The sequence below is a fragment of the Squalius cephalus genome, assembly GCF_949319135.1.
Source record: "Squalius cephalus genome assembly, chromosome: 14".
Classification (NCBI taxonomy): Eukaryota; Metazoa; Chordata; class Actinopteri; order Cypriniformes; family Leuciscidae; genus Squalius; species Squalius cephalus.
In genome coordinates, this window is record NC_137135.1 from 16086399 (window position 1) to 16110201 (window position 23803).

Below are 23803 nucleotides of genomic sequence, written 5' to 3' on the forward strand. Positions count from 1 at the left end.
CTATGTATGCATGCTTTATAGTAGTGTTGCCAAACATATTTACGTAACTGCGAAATAATGATGTTACAAATTAAATTACAATGAAAAAATACTTATCTGTAGTGCCTTTTTGCATTTTAACACAGGTTGTGTGTATTCATAGGCCTCGTCCTTTTCAAAATCCTGATGAAAGAATAGACAGCTGCTGTCTTTGCCATCCTAACACCTGCTAATGTCATTGAGATGCTCCATGTCTTTGAGATATCCTTTCTCTCTGGCAGCCTTTGAGATGAGACCAATATAAAATATTTTTGACAGGAGACAAACCATCATAAACTGCAGATGTGCTGCCATGCATAATTCTCACGCCAAACTTTCAGAACACTCATATAAAAAAATACCTGTCAGCAGCTAATAAAACACTGGAATTTTAGTACATTTTCATCTGCGTTATACCATAAATCTGGAGGTTGGAGTTTTCTCAGCACTGATATGTCAGTATTTTCAAAGTTAAAGATAGTTCACCCAAAAATAAACATTTTGACTTCATTTACTCACCCTCATTCCAATCCAAACCTATGACTTACTTTTTTTATCTGCAGAACACAAAAGATAGTAAATAAATATCTTTATTATCAAAAGCAAAATAAATCTTCTCTCGCCTCCCACAAAAGAAAGTAATTCAAGTTGGAATAGCATGAGGGTGAGTAAATGATGACAGAATTTTCATTTTTAGGTGAATTATCCCTTTAAAAGACATGCATAATAACATGATCTGTGGCAGAACAATGCTGCACACTGGTGGTAGCTTTGAGTTAAAGCACAAAGTAAACAATAAATGATTTTTCCCCTCACTTTTCAATTAAAAAGAATATAATTATAAAAAGACTAAAAGCACAGAATAAAATATAAAGTCAGTGAAGCAATAAAAAAAGTAAAGCCAATTTAGGAGATTTCTCAACAAGACAAAGACAACAGTTTTCTTTAAACATTTGGTTTATTTTGTACTAAAACAGATTATATTTGTAGAAGAAAAAATGTAGGATATAGCCTAGGTTTCCCACCAATATCTATGATCACAAACATACAATATGTTGTCGTATAGTTGCATAGATATGAAAATACCTGGATTTGTATAGAGATATTTTAAGAACATAAAATACATCTGTAACAATTATGTAAAGACTCTGAGCTGATGCAGTAATTATAATGCCAAGAAATTAAGATGCACAGAAACTAAAAGAATCTAAAAGCATTAAGTTAAAACCATTAGAGATGTTTCAATAAATAAAGTATCACCATAGACAATGCGTAAGCTTAGAACATAAATAGTTCCCAGTATGCATTAAAAGGTTTAAATTCACAATTCAACAGTATTTCTATTTGTGCTAGAATTCGATCAATGACTCATTGCAAAGGCTCCAGCATTTAATTCAGCCAATAGGAGGACACATTGTGTCAGTTCCCTGAGCTTAGTACACGGTATCATTGGATCATCCAGCTGTGTCTCCAGCTCCTTCAGACCTGTTCAACAGGTCAGACATGATGCCATTAAAACCTCTACTCTCTACACAAAACGAAAGCTGAGTCAAAAGCAAATTCCTGGCCAATATTTGGCCTCTTTAGCAAAGCCTTTAAAGAAAGAAAGAAAGGATGCACATTTTCAAAAGCTACTCTGTGGCTGCACAGTCACAGTGACAAGGCACATCGGCATCTGGTGCTTCTGTAATTGAGGTAAACATCTGGTGACTGGGTGAAAGAGTTCAACTTGCATTCACCCAGACAATTGCTCAGTATATATCAAAGCTTTATGGTCACTTAAACCTGCACAAGTACCCATAAAGCTGGGTAAATGTCACAAATGAGATTATATATATATCACACAATTCTGACTGCATGAGCAACACAACTAGATTTGAAGTAGATAAGGAGTAAATATACAAGCTAGACCTTGTCTAGCATAAACCATTTATATTCATGAAGAAAGATCAAGCCCTTACTGAACTAGCTACTTAAATTAAGCTAAATGTACTATAAAATGTGTAAATACATAATTTTAAGATAAATGTCATGAGATACAAAATGACCTACATTTAACAAAGTTTGAACTACTAACATTAAAGGCAAAACAGCACATCTTTTTTTTTTTCAATACCATTTTTGTTGGAAGATGTGAACAGATGATTGTCTATCCATTTTCAGAACCTTAAAGAAATAGTTCTCAAAAAAAAAAAAAAAAAAAAAAAAAAAAAAGATCAACACTAAAATGTATTACCTGAAATCTTTTAAATATTATTTAAAATTAAGCATGTTGTTTTGGACCCAACTGACATTCACTGTTCACATTCACTCAATAAAATAATAATAATTATTATTATTCACTGTATGGTCAAAATCACTGTTCAAAATATCTTCTAAAAAAAAAGGTTTGGATGAAGTCGTGTTATGCTTCCATCTTCTATCAGCTCATTTTTTGATTTGGTATCATTTAGTTCCACGTGACAATCTACAGAGTGTGCGTGCGTTTGTCCACAACAGCATTTCTGGTTGCAAATATTCAACATGATGGATATTTACGATTTGAGATCAGTGCGGCCCCGATGTTCTTCTGAGCAGATTCATTCACTCTTAACACCTCACTCCACAGGAAAATCTGATAAGATAATCTGTAGAACCATCAAGATAATCAGGACTTTAACCTAGGATAGTCAGAAGGGGAGAATTGGGCCCAAAATCTGCCCGATTATCTTTTAGTGTGTGGGTGCCTTTACACATAAATCTCTATATTATGCCAAAACAGACAAATATTCAAAGACAACTTTGTTTACAAATCAATACATCACAAATTATTACACAACAGTGTCACAATCACCATTCTTAGACTTCGAGCTTTGGGCATAAGAGATGGCATCACCAACAGTGTGAAACTTTATTTCTTTGGTTCCTTTCTTTGGGTCATAGTAGCCTCCTCTTCGCAAAGAATCAATGACGGAGATGTTGCATTGCGCCAAAAATACATTGACTCCCAGCTCCTTGTAGTCCTTGCATACCTCTTTCAAAGCATTGACTCCAGCAGTGTCCAGAAACAGCACTGGACTGCAATCTATGACCAATGCGTGTAAACTGGTGTGCTGTAGCAGATACACATCGGTGGACACATCCACCTCTTGCTTCAGGTCTTCTCCACCTTGTTTCTGATTCCTCTGCTTCTCTAGTTTCCTACGCCTGGCCTTCTCTTTAAGTGGATCCAGTCCCACACTGCGGTACAGTGACTTCTTAAACAGAGTTTGGTTGGCGTAGTAGATGGGAGCCTCGTATCGGAAAACAGCCACTCCTGGTTGGGTCTGAAGGCCCTTGTAAAACCCAATGTCCTCAAAGATCTCACGATCCCCTGCTTGGCCCAGCTGATGGACTTGGGCAGATTGGGTTCGGCCGAGCACACAGAATGCAGAGACCAGAACTCCAACCAGCAGGCCTAGCTCAGTGTTCACTAGGGCTGATGTGGACATGGTAACCAGCCAGATGATAGTGTCCACTCGATTGGCACGCCACATTTTGGGAATGTCCACAAACTTTCGCAGTGCCCCACGGAGGTTGACGACTATGATGACGGCCAGAACACATCTGCAGAGTTAAAGAGGACGAAATTAGGAGAAGTATAGTGGAAATACACACAGTTTCAAGATAAAAATGGGACTGGGAGTGAAAACCTGGATACTTTCCAAGGACACTTGTGTGTCTTAAACAACCTCAAAAGTTAAGGTCTCAAAATGATTTTGGGTCAATGATAAAAAAAATAAAAAAAATAATATATATATATATATATATATATATATATATATATATATATATAAATTCTGCATGTTGTTCACATCACATGACCTTTTTTTAATTATATTAATAATATTTTAACAAAACTGCTGCACACTTTTTTCATTTGGCTTGAGACTTTTTTGTAATTATAGTATCAAGAGAGCTCAATCACCCAGATTTTTATTTTTTTTATTTTTTACTTTATGCCCCCTAAAAATTAATTTCCAAATCAGAAAGTAAAAGCATCTTCATCATACTGTAGGTGCAGGACATTAACTTTTTTGCTCACCAGCCACTGTGGTTAGTGCTTTTCCAAAGTTACTAGCCACATTTTCACTGGCCACAATTTTGATATCAATACCATGGGGAAACACTGCCATATAGATTTTTTTAATATTATTTCATAATTTGGCAGCAGGTATATTAGGCTGCTGTCACTTTAAGACCTGACGCATGGATCCCTTATACTGTTACATATGAGCAATACACGCAATCCCACCATGAAATTCAAGGCCTCTAACGCCAACAATATTCATCTGGAGCAAATTAAACGAGTGAAGGGGAGGCGGGTTTGTGTGTAACTCGCTGTCAGAGAGATGAGAGATAGAGAAAGTGCAGCTGGTATTGTGTATCTATTCTGTGGAAAATTAATATTGAAAGTGTTTCAGATATTTCAGTATTGATATGTGTCGAAAAATTTTCAACAACACTACATTGCACTTAGTTTATAATTTCAGATGCCTTTTTAAAAGACTACAATTAAAAAAATGAATATATTATATCTAATGTGACTGCTGAAGTCCACCCGCATTTGGAGGGTTGGCAGGTGTTAATGTCAAGCCCTGCAAAGGTGAATTCAAATCACTGTATGAATAATTGCATTTTTATTTTTTAATAAATTATTAGATCCTGACTCTTCCTACATTGACAATTTATTTATTACTAAGTTCATGCAAGTGAAACGTAATTTATACGTACTTCTGTAACGAGTAGAAGAGAGGTGCAATAACAAGCAGGACGAGCAGCAGCACTAGGGCGGTCACCAACCCCGAGACCTGAGTCTGGCAACCTGTGGACTCCTTCACAAGAGTTTTGGTCAAGGCGGCGCTGGTCGTGAAACAACGGAAAAAGGAAGGAATGATATTACAGAACCCAATGGCATACATCTCCTGGTTAGGGTCCACCATATAACCATGCTTCTTGGCAAACATCTCTGACAGAGACACAGTAATGGCGAAACCAACGATGGCAATCGAGAATGCATCAACAGCGATATTGGGTATGAGAGACCAGTTCGGAAGCTGTGGTGGCATGAAGCCCGTGGGAATGTTGCCAGCTACAGCCGAGTCATAAGTTTCCTTGAACTTTCCGAAGTGGGAAGCTAGAGTAGCAGCAATGACCACAAAGAGCTCAAAAGGAATGGGGGCCTTGAGCTTAGCCTTGAAGCGGTTGTTGAGCTCTTTTGTGGGTACAAGTACAAGCAAGCAGATCACGCTTGTTATGAGGTCACAAATGTTGGTATGACCCAGATTCGTCAGAAGACAGATCCAGGTTTTTATGAGCGAACCCCAGCCTTGGACACGAGGAAGGTGAAGCCCCAGAAAGTACTTCATCTGGGATGTGAGGATGGTGAGAGAGGCGCCAGTCGCGAAACCGCTCAACAGAGAGTCGGAGAGGAAGACAGAGACAAAGCCAACCTGTAAGAGACCCATTAACACCTGCAACCCAAGCAGAGCAAGACATTAATACAATTAGAGATTTCAAAAATTTTATTGAAGAAGCTTAACCTTGATAGATGGACTAACCTGGTAGACTCCTGCTGTGAAAGTTAGTGTTGCTCCCACCATGATTGCATAGCAGCTTCGGTCACATATTAGACCAGTGCTGTTGTCCAAATTTCCCATGATGGTCTGATTGGTGTCCGATGTGTATCCTGCCAGAGTAAGTTCTCTGTCAACAACCTGTCCTACCAGAAGGCACAATACCCCAAACATCCCAACAGAGATGTGCTTGGAGGTTCCCAGCAGGGCGTAGATAATGCTGGCAAAGAAGGAAGTATAGAGCCCATAAATAGGGTCTTGTTCTGCCAGTAAAGAATAAGCGATGGACTGGGGAACCAACAGGATGGCGACGATGAGGCCAGACATGGCATCCCCAATGATCCAGTCTTTGAAGTGATATCGCGGCAGCCATTTTATGATTGGAATGGAGTCTACGAGCAGGGCTTTGACTCGAGCATGACTGCAGGAACACTTTTTTCCCACCTTCCTTTTCAACACCTCCTTCCATGGCACCTTCTCTTTTACACACTCTTCTAAAAGGAAAGGAACATCCAACCCTGTATTAGCATCATCCTCTGCTGAAACGCTATCACAGACCTCTTCAACTGGCATAATGTCCAGAAACTCTTGCTGAAATAGGACACAAAAAGTACATTCATTAATCTGACTTGAAAAGAAATCAGTTTGTATTACATATAAAAATATAAAGTATCTTAGTAACACTTTTTTCACATTCATAAAGATAGAGAAAAGAGTGCAGTTCGGTTTTTGGAAATCTTAAGTATGATTACTATTGACTTTGATGGATCCCTATATTATCTTCTTTTTTCCCTTGAAACACAAAACACACATTTTAGCCTACATCTGTCAAAATTAGGTTTATTCACCTAATGCACCACACTGGAATGAGGTAGTTGTATGGACTTTTCTGACCCTTTTTTTTTTTTGAGGGAGGGGGGAGCATTTGCTGTATAAATGTAAATAAATTACTCACTGCCTAAGAAAGAGATTAGAATAATTTAATCAATGTCAGTACCAGCAGACTTTATTATAGAAACATTATTAACACCTTGACTCTCTCAATCCATAAAAAAATAAAATAAATAAAAAACACGTCTTCATCAGAAAAAAACAGATGGCAAATATTATAACTCATTATGACTGAGGAACAAAAATGTACGAAGCATCTGGCACAGTCTTGCTACTTTTCCAACTAAAGGATTCAAAGTCTATTGAGATCTGCTGCACGTCTGTCCTTATCAGTGAGGCAACATCAGAACTCTAATTTTATCTGCCTGTGATTTGGTTCACGTCATATCAGAATTCACACAGTAGTAACATATGAGGACCATAAAGGATTAATGATTATATAGAGCAGTAAAAACTGTACTTTGGGTGAATTGTGAACTACTTAGCAGTACATAAATGGCACAACATAGTACATAAACTGAGTACATTAACTACTCAGCTGGACTGTTTTCAAATATTGGTGTATAATATAGTGGTGTAATTTGAAGAACTGCATATCTTTGCATGCTCTCTATCACACTTATTATAATATTTGTCATAACTGCTTAACACCAAATACATTTCCAATGGACTGCAGCTTGCATTCTTCATATGTCTTCTAATGCATACATGTGAAAAAAGGTCATACATCACTGAGTGATAATAATACATGTTTATTGAGCAGCAAATCAGCATATTAGACTCACTTCTGAAGGATCATGTGACACTGAAGACCGGAGTAATGATGCTGAAAATTCAGCTTTGCCATCACAGAAATAAAATACATTTTAAAATATATTACAATAGAAAAACAGTTATTTTAAATTGTAAATCTTTTCACAGTATTACTGTTTTTACTGTGTTTTTAATCAAATAATTAAAGGCTTAGTGCATTCTTACTGAGCACAACATATTGAACAGTAGTGTAAAGATATAATAAAAATTTTACAGAAGAAAAACACATTCCCAAAAAAAGTTGTATTTTATTAAAGTATCTTGGTAACACTATACAATAAGTTTTCATTTGTTATCATTAGTTAACAAACTAACAATATATTCTTACAGCATAATTTAACCTTTGTTAATGTTATATCTTGTTATGTCGTGTTATTTACAATTATTTGTCTTTGTAGAAATCACATATAGCCTATCCCCAAGTAAAGTGTATAAAGAAACATCTAAAGATCATCTTCATGACACTAACCGGATATGCCACAGTATTTCCAATTAATACAAATCAGCCCGATCATTAAGTACTTCAAGTCGGGATCAGTAGTTGCTGTGGAGTTGCTGAAGAGGTTCTTAGACTAGAGGAGCAGATAATAAGGCCTGAATGTCCTAAACCGTGAGTACAACCATGCTTGGAAAATGATGATGCCTCCCTCCAGCACTGTAATCAACCTTCCCCAGCTGTTAGAATTACGTCTCATCAAACAGTTACACATTGAGAGGGTAGCAGAGGTGACCAAGAGTCTTTTTTTTTTTGACTCAACATCTTTTGAGTCAGTTTTTCTTTCTTTCCTGACAATGTGGCTAGACTAACCACCAGGTGAAAATAAACAAGAGATGCTGGCATTGATCAGTCACACATACACACACAATGAAAACTTTAACTCTTTCCCTGCCATTGACAAACTTTCTGTAATTTATGACACAACGCTTCCCTGCCATTGACGGAATTTTCCAGCTTTCCGTGTATTCACTGTTCTACGGTAGGGGGCGCTATTAAGCATCTTCTGAAAGAGTACTGAATCTCTGGATCAAAACACATGCGAAAAAGAAGCAGAAACCATTGATAGAAGCATTGCTTATTACTAGGGATGCAAATTATCGATTAATTCATTAATCATTAGTTGATTGACCTTATCGATCGATTAACGATGAATGATAAGCGGCTATTTTCCTGAGAATGTAAATTTCTCACGGTATCAATAGTGTCTTTAACATAAAAAGCAAAATATTGCTACTGAATAAAAATGCATGTTATAATGCTCAATTTATGTTTTATTGTAACAGTTGGGATACGGTACAGATAATGGCATTTATGTAGTTTAACAAAATTAATTATCTACAGAAAATTAAAATACATAAAAAAGAATTGTGCACTGGCTCACCTGTTGCATGTGAAACATTAAGCAACATAAAATACATTTTAAATAAAAATCTATATGGGTAGGCTTAGCCTACAATATTAAGCCTACATATAATAATTTATCTGGTAAACTACTTGAATGAAAAACTTGAAACATTAGCAGCAGCAGCACTTATAATCCCCCTTGGTCTGAGAAAGGTAACAGTAAGATTACTAGAACTGGAAACTTCAAATATAGAACTGAACACAATTTAAATAATCCCTGAGGAAGGTGACAGTAAAATTAGAGGGCGTCCCTCGTTTACACTGTCAGTGAAATGTGACCAAATTCTGATTTTTTGCTCAAATGTGTGATGTGACACAGATCCGATGTGTTCTATGACAGTGTAAACAGGAAAAAAACGCATGCATTCGGATATATCGAGATCGGTTTCAGGCCTCATTCATATGTGGAAATAAATCGGATATGTGCCAATGCGACTGTCATGTAAACAGGCAGGTCGGATTTTCTGAGGCGTTAGGCAACGTCTCCGCGGTTTAATTACGAGAGAAACCCCGACGCGCGTCTGCAAAGGGACGGATGGCCCGACGAAACGTACGTCGTCTTAGGAGAGGAATGTGGACAAACGTTGATATAACAGTACACAACAAAATTTCGGACCCACTGCTCCTCGTTAAAGCCAATATTTAAAGCCAGTATGCTCCCACCAGTCCTGAGATCTCTCTCACACACAATAACTGAAGCATATGCGCAATGGTGGCACTTTACGTACTCATTCGCCTCAAATTTGAAATGCTCCCCCACACTCCACTCCGTTTTGACCGCCTCATGTTTGGTTTCTTTTTTGCCGCCTCAGGTTTGTGTCGGGTCTCTCGCCGCCCGCGAGAATCTCGTGTCACGTTCGCAATGTTCAATTAGCCGACAATTAATTTAATTTAATCGAGTAAATTCTTGTCGACAATTAATCGATAATCGATTAACCGTTTACATCCCTACTTATTACATGTAGAAACATTAAACAGCATAAATCAAAACTGCTTAATGTCACAGAATGAAATGTCGACCCAGGATGAGGTATAGGACTGTGAAGCTTTTGGGGTGTTGATGGAATCAATCTACTCCATTTATGTTTTGATCATCATTCTGAATCCGATTCAGATGTAGTCTCTGACAAAAATACAATTTTCTCAGCTTTTTGTTCAAAATGTTGTTTTTATTAAACTTACCAATATTTAAGTGTTGATAAAAAAGAATGCATAAAGCTAGAATAATGTTTTGTTGTTTAAAAGCAGATGCTCTGTTCTTTCTTTTGGCATATAGTGCATGTTCATTTTTGTAAAAATAAAAAAAATAAAAAAAACTCCTGGCAGGGAAAGAGTTGAGGACAGACACCTTGAGGCACTTGACAAGCTCAATGAGAAAGAAACTTGTGTCTTTTGTTAGCACAGGTTTTGTACTTGGATTGAAAAGCAGGACCACCTGGAGCGAAGACCAACAACCAATTCAAAACATTTCATAGGAACCCTGCTGAGGTTAATCTGCACCAAAACTTCAGTGGAGATAGATATCGCTATCTACCAGACCTCACAAAAGAGTGCTGCAGTGATAGGCTACTGTATTTTTGTAGGCCAACCTAGAAGTTATCATCACCCTGGTTCCCTCAACAAAAACCCAATAGGATTTTTCTATTGGTTTTTGGATTATTGAAGAAAACAAGCTGTGAAAAACAAGTGCCCTTTTGGTTGGTACTTTGTGGTCCAGTTGGCAGTAAAGTACGTCACTATACATGATAACGTTCAGTCTGGGGCCACACACACAGGTCATGGTCGTGCATTAAAAAAAAAAAAAAAAAAAAAAAAAGACATGTAGATCATAAATCAGCCCATTACATGTAAGCAACTTGGCTCATTTGAAAGGATGTGAAACCTAAAAGTCAGATTGAACGGTTAGCATCACCTTTTACATTTTGAATTTACTTTTTAAAAATCACATAAACCAAGTGGCATGAATTAGTGAAAGCCTACTGATGACGGGTACACATAACCCATGATCTCATCTTAAAGATGCCGAATTCAGATGACGTAGCCTTGAATGATCAAAGGAAGTTTAGTTTTATACTCACAGAAAAGCCACGTTGCAGAAACCGTATTTTTACTTTTTTACTGAAAACTTGTGACAAATTAAAAATCTCTATCGGCTATATTACTATATAGTCTGAATAACTGCATATACTGGTGCCGTTTCTCTCGCTCATATGATGCTATAATGTCAATAAATGATACCAAACATTCATAAATAACAGTCTGCACTCAGCATTGCATAGATTAATACAGCGCGACGATAAATCAATTCCAAGATCACATCAAGTTTCAGCAAACTTAAACTTCTCGTATAAATGTATGAAATATCATGAAATATATTGATATGAAAAATAAGTAGCCTATATGAAAGAAACGACGTAATATAACAGTGGTTTGTTTCATGCTCTGTGGTCTAACTTCATGAATGGCACTATTGAAAACAAAACTGCAACGTGTACAACTGACTCATATTAAATCCGCTGACGGAAAAGCTGCACAGATTGTGTTGAAAACTCACCTCAGACCGTCAGCACAACGAGATCGTTTCATTCACTCATGGTCATCCGAGAGACATTGAATCACTCAAGAGTTTTGTTTGACTACATGTAAGTTACTTGTAGTTCAGGATCTATTCCGTGACATATGAAGCCATCAGTTTGTAATATCACGTGGACAGCGAAAAGCCATTACCACTGGTCACGTGACTGCTAATTCCTGGCTGGGTCTGAAACCTAAAACACTGTCTTCTCAGTATTCACATAGTTTTCGTAGGTCGACAGCACAACCTCACAAAGTTTCTACAGATCCTGTGTCCGGGTTGCGCAAATACTACGGCGAAGGCTTGACTTATGAATATTAATTTTGTGCGCCCAGTAGGTCGAACTCATTGGCCACAAGCAGACATATTCACGGTGCTGTTTGGCTCATGAATATTAATAAGACTAATCGACGTTACAGGAAGGCTTCCAATCAACGTCAGCGTTGTCTATTTAATAGTCATAAGTTAAACCCTCGCAATAGTAGCCTATATAATTCATACATATTTAATGTATTGTTATCCAGGTCTGAATTATAAATTAATATGACATAATGCCAACTATGTTAAACTGCTTTGATTTACCTTATTGTCAGTAGAGATGAATTAGGGTAATTAATGTTACATAATGGTACAAGGGGTCCTATAGATGTAGTGGTGTAGCCTATATCTTACATTTCATGATATTTCTAATTAGTTCATTGTCACATTTCTAAGTAAACTAATTATGTTGTCATATGTTGCTGTAACTCATCAAAATAAGATTTTGAACTTTTTTCATAAGTTATACATGATTCATCTCAGGTGTTTAAGTCAGTTTAATGTAATTTAAGTTAAAATGACTTAAACATCCAAGTTGATTGTACTTTAAAAAAAAAAAAAAAAGGCAGCAACCTGGGTTAGCTGAGAATCTGGAAATGTTGAAAACATTTTTTTTAACAATACATCTGTGTTTCCTTCAACTGACCAAATAAAAAATCCTCTGATGAGGCCTTGTCAGAAGATTGACAAAATCAACCTTATGTCAACAAGACAAAACAAAGTTTGTGAAAGGGGGGACTACTCACATGCAGCTCAAGAAAGAGATTAGAATAAATCAATCCATCAATGTCAGGATCAGCAGACTTTATTATCACTATTACGTAATTTACCAATACCTTGACTCCCTCAATTAATTTACAAAAATCCAGCAACTTCTTCATCAGAGAAATCAGATGGCGAAAATTATGGGACAAAAATGTAAGAAGCATCTGGCACAGTCTTGCTATAAGAATTCAAAGTATACTGGGATCTGCTGTATGTTTGTTCTTATCAGTGAGGCAACGTTGGAACTCTAATTTTATTTAGTTGTGACTGGGTTCATGTTACGTCAACATTCACTCAGTAGCACTTTATGAGGACCATAAAGGATTAGTGATTGCAATTAGCAAATGTACTTTGATTTTACTGTAAACTACTTAGCAGTACATTATGCCAGGTCTTTGATGATTACACAGTATTAAACATTCAGGGATAGGGTTGTTAATCAAAGCTTGTGGTTGTCTTACTTTCAGAACTGATTTTATTCTGATTAACTAACAATCAATACACTGGAATGAGGCTGACAATACACAAACTATCAAAACGTCTCTCTCAAAACGTTGAAATGTGTCCGGACATGATTCTTTTCATAATTTTATTCTTTTGATTTTGTGTGAAATATGACCCATATGAGAATCACCTTTGAGCCACAGCATGATTACTAACGTTTTTTAACATTTCCTTGACAGATTTGCTGAGCACCAAAATATATTCTATAGGGTAAATGAAACCCTGTGGGTCCGACTCCGAGCATAAGTGTAAGTACTCTACTGCTGTGACGCCACAGGTTTTAATCCATATACAGCCTTTAAATTCCACATATACTCGAGGAAATGCAGCCACACACCCCTTGAAGAATCAAAGAGCAGAGTGAGTGTGTGTGTGTGTGTGTGTGTGTGTGTGTGTGTGTGCGTGCGTGCGTGCGTGCGTGTGTGTGTGTGTGTGTGTGTGTGTGTGTGTGAATTTTCCTATAGAACACAGGGAGGGGTTTGATGCAGTTCATTGGGTTGTAATCTTTCCATTCCTCAACATTCCTGTGGCAATAATTGTACAAGTTTTTAATCAGCATATCATTCTCAAATCATTTTACACAAAAGTACTATATATATATACAGTGAGGAAAATAAGTATTTGAACACCCTGCTATTTTGCAAGTTCTCCCACTTGGAAATCATGGAGGGGTCTGAAATTGTCATCGTAGGTGCATGTCCACTGTGAGAGACATAATCTAAAAAAAAAAATCCAGAAATCACAATATATGAAATATAGAAATAAATATACTATTTATTTGTATGATACAGCTGCAAATAAGTATTTGAACACCTGTCTATCAGCTAGAATTCTGACCCTCAAAGACCTGTTAGTCTGCCTTTAAAATGTCCACCTCCACTCCATTTATTATCCTAAATTAGATGCACCTGTTTGAGGTCGTTAGCTGCATAAAGACACCTGTCCACCCCATACAATCAGTAAGAATCCAACTACTAACATGGCCAAGACCAAAGAGCTGTCCAAAGACACTACAGACAAAATTGTACACCTCCACAAGGCTGGAAAGGGCTACGGGGAAATTGCCAAGCAGCTTGGTGAAAAAAGGTCCACTGTTGGAGCAATCATTAGAAAATGGAAGAAGCTAAACATGACTGTCAATCTCCCTCGGACTGGGGCTCCATGCAAGATCTCACCTCGTGGGGTCTCAATGATCCTAAGAAAGGTGAGAAATCAGCCCAGAACTACACGGGAGGAGCTGGTCAATGACCTGAAAAGAGCTGGGACCACCGTTTCCAAGGTTACTGTTGGTAATACACTAAGACGTCATGGTTTGAAATCATGCATGGCACGGAAGGTTCCCCTGCTTAAACCAGCACATGTCAAGGCCCGTCTTAAGTTTGCCAATGACCATTTGGATGATCCAGAGGAGTCATGGGAGAAAGTCATGTGGTCAGATGAGACCAAAATAGAACTTTTTGGTCATAATTCCACTAAACGTGTTTGGAGGAAGAAGAATGATGAGTACCATCCCAAGAACACCATGTGAAGCATGGGGGTGGTAGCATCATGCTTTGGGGGTGTTTTTCTGCACATGGGACAGGGCGACTGCACTGTATTAAGGAGAGGATGACCGGGGCCATGTATATCGAGATTTTGGGGAACAACCTCCTTCCCTCAGTTAGAGCATTGAAGATGGGTCGAGGCTGGGTCTTCCAACATGACAATGACCCGAAGCACACAGCCAGGATGACCAAGGAGTGGCTCTGTAAGAAGCATATCAAGGTTTTGGCGTGGCCTAGCCAGTCTCCAGACCTAAACCCAATAGAGAATCTTTGGAGGGAGCTCAAACTCCGTGTTTCTCAGCGACAGCTCAGAGACCTGACTGATCTAGAGAAGATCTGTGTGGAGGAGTGGGCCAAAATCCCTCCTGCAGTGTGTGCAAACCTGGTGAAAAACTACAGGAAACGTTTGACCTCTGTAATTGCAAACAAAGGCTACTGTACCAAATATTAACATTGATTTTCTCAGGTGTTCAAATACTTATTTGCAGCTGTATCATACAAATAAATAGTTAAAAAATCATACATTGTGATTTCTGGATTTTTTTTTTTAGATTATGTCTCTCACAGTGGACATGCACCTACGATGACAATTTCAGACCCCTCCATGATTTCTAAGTGGGAGAACTTGCAAAATAGCAGGGTGTTCAAATACTTATTTTCCTCACTGTATATATATACATATACCATTTATTTGATCAAAATACAGTAAAATCAATAATATTGTTAAATATTTTTATAATATAAAATTTTCTGTTATAAGATATTTTAAAATGTCATAATTTATTCCTTCGATGACAAAGCTAAGTTTTCAGCATCATTACTATACATCATTACATTTCTTATCAAGCAAACAGAAAAGGGCTGTTTACTTGTGATGTTGCTCACTATTATATGAATGTTAGTCATTTCAACTGATAGTACCACATTCTCATAAATACAGCTCAATGCAATCAAATTAACAATCAGCTAACACATAAGGAAGCAGGCGGTGTCATGTAACAATGATTCAGTAGCAGGTGAACGATGAACAAAAATCTCCTATTTTTATATGCTGTACTAATTATGTTCATAAAAATTATATTTATTTTTAAAAAGACACATTTAAGTTTCATCAAGTTTTTGAATTTGAAACATTTTTAAATTGTTTCAAACGTATTATTTGTTTCAATTATGCTCATCTCTAATTTAATCAGGCTGAAACCATCTTTTCAAGTTTATTTTAGTTCAATGTGGACTGGTTGAAATTGATAGCTTTAGTGTAGTGATAGCTTTAGTGTAGCCACGTATTTCATTCATAACTCGGGCAGAATCCGAATATCGCCCCCTAAACCCATATTCACTATTCCCTATACGTTAGTCCACTAATACTGTTCACTTGAAGGAGTGAATGAAAAGGAGTGAGCGAATTCGGACAGCCGTTGAGGGTACGTTGGTTCTACACTCACTATTGCGGTGCAATGTGGGATTGAATGAGTGCACTCAATAACGTCCACTATGGGTTCGGACACCACTACAAATGTCTGTCCCCTCAAATAATGCCCTATTTGAGGGTATAGTGGGCGATTTCGGATTCAGCTATTCAAATTCAATACTGCAATGTGTACAACCGAGTCATCAAATCTACTGAAGGATAAAACCTGCATATAGATTTACAGTATTACAAACACACCTTTAAATGTTAGATGTTACTGCAATCCTACAATTGCACGCATACACACATCTGGAAGACATTTTTATCCAACTTCTCATGCATTCAAACTAAGCTTACATTAGTACAGATATTGGCATTGTACCCATGACCTTGGTTTTACTTTGACTAACACCCTTACAGGAACTAGAGCCAAGCTACAGGAACTGTCAACAAACCATACATGCAGTGACGTTACCAATGACAAATATGTCAAAGCTTCAGGAACACGTAGTACAAACAACAGCTCTTCAATGGACGACATTACGACATTCAAGATAAACAGAAAGCACGTCATTGTTGTGGAAAATAACAATAAAATATTCTGAATAAGAGACAAATATACTAATTGTATTTGATGAGGTTTATTTTCTTGCAAGAAAAGGTCAGCAGCCATGACAGTGATGGGAGGGCATCCTCTTGACTCTCAGAATGTTATCTCTCTAGGCCAATGATGGTATTTCAACCATATGTGGAACATTCTTAGACTTGTTCATCATCTTTTATCCTCGACAGGAGGCCCTCCTGTCACGTACCAACACCCTTTTAACATTCCAATACAATTCCATATTAAGGATTATGTGTGCTCTTTTACTGTCATATGATGGTCACACAGATTTTTTTGTTTTTTTTTACATCATAACAGCAGGTGAAGATTCAGGCAAAAATAGCCCATGTCATGTTAAAATAGTGAAATCATGGAAAAGTCACCCTAAAATCATTGAAATTCCTCTGTTCACTACTGAAATGCCCTCCTTCCTTCCTAATCATCATGAAAGAAAAGCCCTAACTTAACTCTTTGAAAGTATGTGCATACGTTATTCTCCATTATCACAGAGTCTGGAATCCACTTTTTAATAAGTCCTAAAACAAAAATTTGTTCCAAACAGTCTATCCTGTGGTAAAGTTCATATCTTAGCCCATTATAGAGCCACTACAATTCAATTGAGCAGCAAGGGTGTTCAGGAAACCCATTTAGACATTGCAATTCAAATTTGATGACTCTGGTGTAGAAACATTATCATATCAGATAATCATAATTAGAAAATATAAAGTCATAACTGTGACAATGTTAGGAAATATTGACGCAATACGGTGAAATGACAACACCGGTTTATTGCAGTGTTAATGGAAAAGCAGGTGAGTAAGTTATTTAGGATGCAAAATTGAACAGCTCAATATTTACTGTGTTGCAGGTATTGTTGGAGATAATGGATTTGTGGATAGTGAATGTGGAGAGCACAAACTTTCAGGAATGGTCCAAACAGGTATAGAAAGTGGCTTATTGGCAGTGAAGAGGATCGTTGGGGGAATCTGAGACACAAGGAGCAGAGATTGCTGGAGAAACGTTGGAGTATTGTTAGAGGTAAGTATACAGGTGTAGAATGTAGTCCATGGCTGCATCCGAAAACTGAAAAATGCTGCCTTCGGAGGATGCATTCTAAGATAGGAAGGCATCAAGGAATGTCCAAATCCAAAGTTAGCTTCACTTCATGTCTCCTGAGATCTGATTGATTTTTGAAGGCATCACAGATGTATCTTTCTCTGCCTTTGGAATCTTACAATCCTGTGCTTTCCATTCTGTGACAGCTGAGCTAAAACGTTTCAAATGCAATCTGAAAGTTGCAGCTGGTGGTCAGTTTGTATAAATGTACATTTCTGACAATTTCTTTCCACTTTTGATGTAATTTCTAGCGAGAAATTACTATTGTAGTAAATAAACATTCACTTAGTTTTCACCAATGCTCACCCTATTTTGTTGTAGATCATTAAACTGTTACAGTGCCTCAGAAATCAGTTTTGTGAGGTACACCTGTAAAATAAAACATAAAATTCCATACATTTACAGATTTGTTTTACAGTGTACCTACAAATGCTGCCTGCAAAGTCATTGCCTGATAGGGCAGCGAGGCAACAAGTCAGCTACATAACTTTCAGTTACAGCCCTTGTTGAAGACCAGACCGACTTCTTCTTCTTCTTCTTCTTCTTTAGGGTTTATCGGCAACTTGCATCCATTAATGTTGCACTACCGCCATCTTCCGGATTTATTTTCCTTTCATGTCCATTTACATCATATTCTTCTCATCAGACCTGTTCTTGATAAAAAAAAGAAAATATTTCCTCTGCTTTGTTCATTCTCCCCACTTTGCAGTATTTCCCTCACTCCTGTCCCTAGACCAGACCAACTGAATGTGAAGTGTGTGCTCATAGTGCTCTTGATGAGGGTGCTGATTGGTGCCAGGTGGTACCAGATCAGTAATTGTAATATCATGAGGGCTGTGAGTGTGTAGGAACAAACAGGCAGGCAAAGGACACATAAAGTTGACTCTTAAAAGTCATAATTATGACAAAAATATTGACTTTTAATCTCAAAATAATGACAATTATGACCAGTGTTGGGGAAGTTAGTTTTTAAAGTAATGTGTCACAATATTGCGTTACTCCCTAAAAAAGTAGAATTTTTTTTTTTTTACTTACCCAGCAAACACAGAACGTTGGCACAACGCACCTGACCTTCTAACAACGTTTTAACAACATGGCCAAAAGGTTGCTATAACTACGTTGTGTGGTGAAAGTTGTTACAGCGTTGTCACAATGTTGACATTAAATCACTGTTCAGGGCCATTGCTTAAAGTTGTGCCTAATGGTGTCTTGACAACCACTGGACTACATTATGTACTCGTCACTGCCCTGAAGAGTGAAAATCAGCCTTTTAAATTTCAACTGCCTGTTGGGCTCATTCTTCATCGAGCAAGGATACGTGAGTTTAGAATGTTGTATGTTGTGTTGCCATACCCCTTTTACTTTGGTTGTGTAAGTGTATAAATAACACATTTGGGAATTGAAACATTGAAACAATTATACATGGGTGGTGGCCAGGGGGTGGCCACTGCTACTTTCGGGGGTACACACACACACACACACACACACACACACACACACACACACACACAGTGGAAAAGCTTGTGGAAGGAATTGGGTCACTCTGTGTCTATAAGTGTCGAACATCCAAAAATATTTGCAGAAAACAAAGCTGAAGCACCAAGGAGTTAAGATACAGTAGTCTGTTATGAACTGCTATGTTTATTTACAATTTTTTTTTTTAAATTAGATATAGCAGGCATCAAGCAGACATGTACTTGAAAAATGTAAACAATTTTAGTGCCCATCAATATAAAATCTTATCCTAGGAAGATTTAATACATCATAATTCTTTCTTTATAATAATTCTTTCTAATTATAATTATTTAATTCATATTTTTGGGTGTGTTCATTTTTGGGTGAACTATCCTTTTAATCTGGCAAAATCATCTCAACTTAAATTCCTGAATTCGGTATGTGATTGACTGCCTGTGTCTGGTAGATGCTCTGACCTGTTGCTGGTCCTGAAGTCTGACCACACTGACTCTGACTAGCCAGTGGTGATGCAAGGGCTGGGGTCTGTTTGCACCTGATCTGCCTGTTAGTCCAGTCATTTTAAGCCAAAATGGGGGTCAACCTTGAACAAATTGCAACAGAAGCAAACTCAACTGATTTTGTATCCTCAATATGTCCTGAGTAAGGAAAAAAAAGTCCCCAAGAATCCCATTTGGGGAAAGTTTCGAAAAAGACCCAAATATAGCCTATTCATTCTTTTTCTCACGTGAATAGGGTAAAAATATTAACCTTTAGATATCACCATGAAAATTACTGGTTTAAAGTACTTCCTGCCTCTATGTATTGTTGTATAATATCAAGAAAATGCAATTACCTGCCTCCTTGTCTATTGTAGATGCCTTTTTGTTACACATATTTAGCCAATGTATAGGATAGAATGCATTGCATTCAATGTTATTATTTATTTTGTTTGTAAAAGATGGCTTATATTGTTTTGGCATAGATGTACAGTAATTGGTTTTGTATATGTGACTGTGCCAACCCATGGTAAGAGGAGCAGAAAAGTGTGTTTATGTGTGTGCGCTAGACTCCTAGAACTTTAAATGAACTCAGCCATCTTAGTTGAGTTTACTGTAGTTCAAGGACATGAAGAGGTGGACCGCTTGCACCTGCCTGGAGAAGGATCTGGGAAACTTTGGAGGAGTTTGAAGGAGTGACAACCCAACGCCTGTTGTAAACAACAGAAGTATAAAAGACTGAAGAACTGATTTGCCCTTGGGGATACTGATACGCCAGTGCCCCCGATGCCTAGAAGCCCAGAGCTGAGGACAAGAAACCCCAAGCAGAAGAGAAGAAGCACAGAGCTTACTACACCTTTGATTCAAGACGTGATTATTGTATTTTATACTTAAACGATGAAGTTTTATTTGCCTTTATATTTTTGTTTATTATAAAAGAAAAGTAACCAATTAAAATAAATTTAATTGATTACAAAATCTGCCTACCGAGACTTAGATTTATGATGCTGGAAGACTTTTAATGCGAACATACCACAGGGGAGTCTTCTGACCAAATTGTAAGTACTTTTTGAATGCTTACGGTTTAGGTCAGATTTGACTTTCTTTACCTTACCTGAGAATAATAAATAAATAGGTAAAAGGTGTTAAGATTAAAGTACACACCATAAAACAGTATTAATGCTCATGGGTAGCCTAAATGGGTTCCATTCAGACCTTAACATTTTACTGTTATGTGTCAACAAGATTCAACAAGACATTTTCACCTGGCTAGACCCAATGTTTAGATCTGTTGTGGTATTTATGCAAATTAGCACATACATAATTAGATTATGCACCATTTTCATAGTGATATCTAAAGGTTAAAATTTTCCCCCTATTCACATAAGAAAAAGAATAAATAGGCGTATGAATAGGCTATATTTGGGTCTTTTTCTAAACTTTCCCCAAATGGGATTCTTCTGGACTTTTTTTTTTCCTTACTCAGGACATATTGAGGATACAAAATCAGTTGAGTTTACTTCTGTTGCAATTTGTTCAACCTTTGTTCATACAATGACTGGACTATGTTTGTGCATATTTAAAAATAACTCTGATATCTCTCCCTTTCTTTTCATGTTTAATTGACCCTGTTCAAAAATATGACAAATTGAAAATGATTCTAATCATATTCATATTCTAATCATCATCCAATTACCAACATTTTTATCTTAACTCTTTCTCGCCATCATAAAAAAAATAAAAAAAATTGTCAGTCACCATTAGCGTTTTTGGTAATTTTCACAATTTCATGGCACCCCGGAATATTTTGTTGTATGAATATTTGAACATACCAAAAGAAAGAACAGACCCTGTGCTTTTAAACAAACAAACAAAAAAAATCTGTTTTATTCTATCTTCGTGGATCCTTTTTTTTATCAACACTTGAATGTTGGCAAGTTTCATAAAAAGCAACATGAGCAAAAAGCTGAGAAAATCGCATTTTTAGCAAAGACTACATCTAGATCAGATTCAGAATGATGATCAAAACACAGTAGATCGAGTCCATCAACACCCTACACCCATAAAGCTTCACAGTCAGTGATCGCATTATGATATCGCTTGTTTCTTCTCTTCTTTGCCTGCGTTTTGATCTGGAGGTAACGTTACACATTCAGGAGATGCGTAATAGCGCCCTACCGTAAACTCGTCAATGGCAGGGAGAGAGTCATTTAAATTACATTCATAACTATACATTAAATCAACTAAGTTACCAGTCAAGTTACCAATTTGATCATTGCTAGCCCTATTCTGAACTGAAGTAACTGAGCTACCTAATCGATTTCAAACTTCCAAATGTTAACTCGCTGAACACTGACAGCTGTGGCTATCCCCACATTAGCTAGAACATTTGTAACATTATACCCTAACGTACACACGGCATGGTACTGTAGGCTATGCGTGTATTCGGAGCAAACATACCTGATACTAAATGTTAAAAACTTAATTCAAAGATGATGTTTTCTTATTCTTCGGTGAAGTTCGGTATCTTACAACCATCTCTCGTCCTCTGCTCGTCCGTTTGAAAACTGTGCGCGCTGCCGGCGAACGTAATTTTTTTTTTTTTAAATCAGCATCAGCAACTGCCAGTAGCAAATACAATTTTGCACCCCGGACCCCCCTCTGGCTCCGCCACTGCTAAATTTGAATCTTGTGACTAACAATGAAGTAATCTTTAAAACAAAGTTTGCTTTACCTAGTAACAGAAGGGTTTGTCTATGAAAACCAATCAAATTGTGGGGAAATTATGTAATGCAGCCATACTTCCTTATTCTATAAAAACTGTTGTATTCTTTTAGCTGGTGGGATTCTCAATGGAATTTGTCTGAGATCCTCCGGCCTTGCTTCTTCTAGGGGGAAATTCTCTGAGAACTGCTCGAGAGATCCTCTGGCCGTGATTAAAGCATTTGAAGGACATTTGCTGAGGTCTGTTTGTCGATTATTCCTGCGCAGGAAGTAAGCTAGTTACGGGAAAAGGTATTAGCACCCAGCCGACGTCGATGTGTAGACGCGCTAGGATTAGCACCCAGCCGACGTCGATGTGTAGACGCTCTAGGGTATAGGGTTGTACTCAGTCGATGTCAATGTGTAGACGCGCTAGAGTATAAATATTATAGGCCCAGGTAGACTTAGGTCAGATGAGATAGGACTTAGTTAGGTTTAGGGAAAAATCTATGACAAGCCATTAACTAATAATAAGGATAAACAATATTTTAAAAGTATAGAATTATCTAACATCTGACTATTTAAAAATTAACCTCAAAACATAAAATGCTAAATGGGGGATATCTATATGCCTATCCATCATAAAAAATAGTAATAATAAAAAAAATTGTCAGAACATCATCTCTCAGTTGCTACAGCCCTGTCGCGTCTTACAATTCTACGTTGTTACAATGTTGCGAGCACATAGACGGCGATTGTTGCCATGGCAGAAATGCAACGTGCCCCCCCCCCCCCCCCGCCCCACCCGATGATTTTGACATTTTATGTCATCATTTAAAATTTTGTCATAATTGTGACTATTTATGGCATAATTTGTCATAATTATAATTTACTATATGCTTTTTTTTTTTTTCGAAAATGGGCTTCCATAATTATGAGATTTAAAATGGCATATAAAAAGCTTGTAGTAAGTTGCAACAAGGACAGAAGTCTTGGGTGAATGGAGCTATGGTCACTGAAGTACTATTGGAATCATCAGAGGAATTAAAAAGAAACGTGGGTCAAGGAGAAACCAGGCATGTGCAGGTGAATGTGGAACGAATAGCTGAAGAGGAGTGTGTAAGCCAAAGAGTAGAAGAGCATGTGAAAGTGAGCAATGACTGTTTGGAGAGGAGAAACGTGGAGAGGGTGCTGGGTTAAGTGTTGCAACTGTTGCATGTTAGGGCTGTGAAATCGTATAACGCAGAGTGTAAGTGCAACAAGTGTGAGCTAAATACAGTGTATCATATGCAGAAGTGGTGAAAGCTGTTGAAATGAGGATCAAATGGAAGGGAAAGGAGAGTAATGTCAGAAACTGTACAAAACATGGATGTTATTGCTTGGCCAGTGCACTGCAAATGGGTGATTATGTTGTGTTAACCTGCATTCTTGCTATAACTGTGGTGTTGATAACACACCTCAGTACTCAAGCTATACCGTTACTTTCAAATATCTGTGCCATGATGACTTGAATATACAGCCAGCTTCACTGCATGGAACTTAGCATATTTCACTAAAACGTCTGTTACATCTGCCATAATAGACCAAGGACCC

The 23803-nt window shown here is 37.4% G+C and overlaps 2 protein-coding genes across 4 annotated transcripts in view; one reads left to right on the plus strand and one right to left on the minus strand.

Moving 5' to 3' along the window:
• Nucleotides 1-971: 971 nt before the first annotated feature.
• Nucleotides 972-11391, minus strand: slc26a2 (solute carrier family 26 member 2). The gene is made up of 4 exons (XM_079892387.1): nucleotides 11273-11391; nucleotides 5598-6203; nucleotides 4771-5510; nucleotides 972-3603 (listed from the first exon to the last, which is right to left on the minus strand). Exons 2-4 carry the CDS (start codon nucleotides 6183-6185, stop codon nucleotides 2829-2831), a joined length of 2103 nt encoding a protein of 700 aa, XP_079748513.1. The 5' UTR covers nucleotides 6186-6203; nucleotides 11273-11391; the 3' UTR covers nucleotides 972-2828.
• A 1580-nt stretch (nucleotides 11392-12971) lies between these two features.
• The window catches only part of shtn3 (shootin 3), a 35514-nt gene continuing 24682 nt past the window's right edge, over nucleotides 12972-23803 (plus strand). For 2 of the 3 annotated variants that reach the window (XM_079891744.1, XM_079891743.1), the window contains exons 1-2: nucleotides 12972-13128; nucleotides 17308-17477. In XM_079891744.1, coding sequence (XP_079747870.1) covers nucleotides 17342-17477 — 136 coding nt within the window. In that variant the 5' untranslated portion in view covers nucleotides 12972-13128; nucleotides 17308-17341. Of the gene's footprint in view, nucleotides 13129-17307; nucleotides 17478-18380; nucleotides 18433-23803 lie in introns of those variants that run through there. The other variant, XM_079891746.1, reaches the window with a different exon arrangement.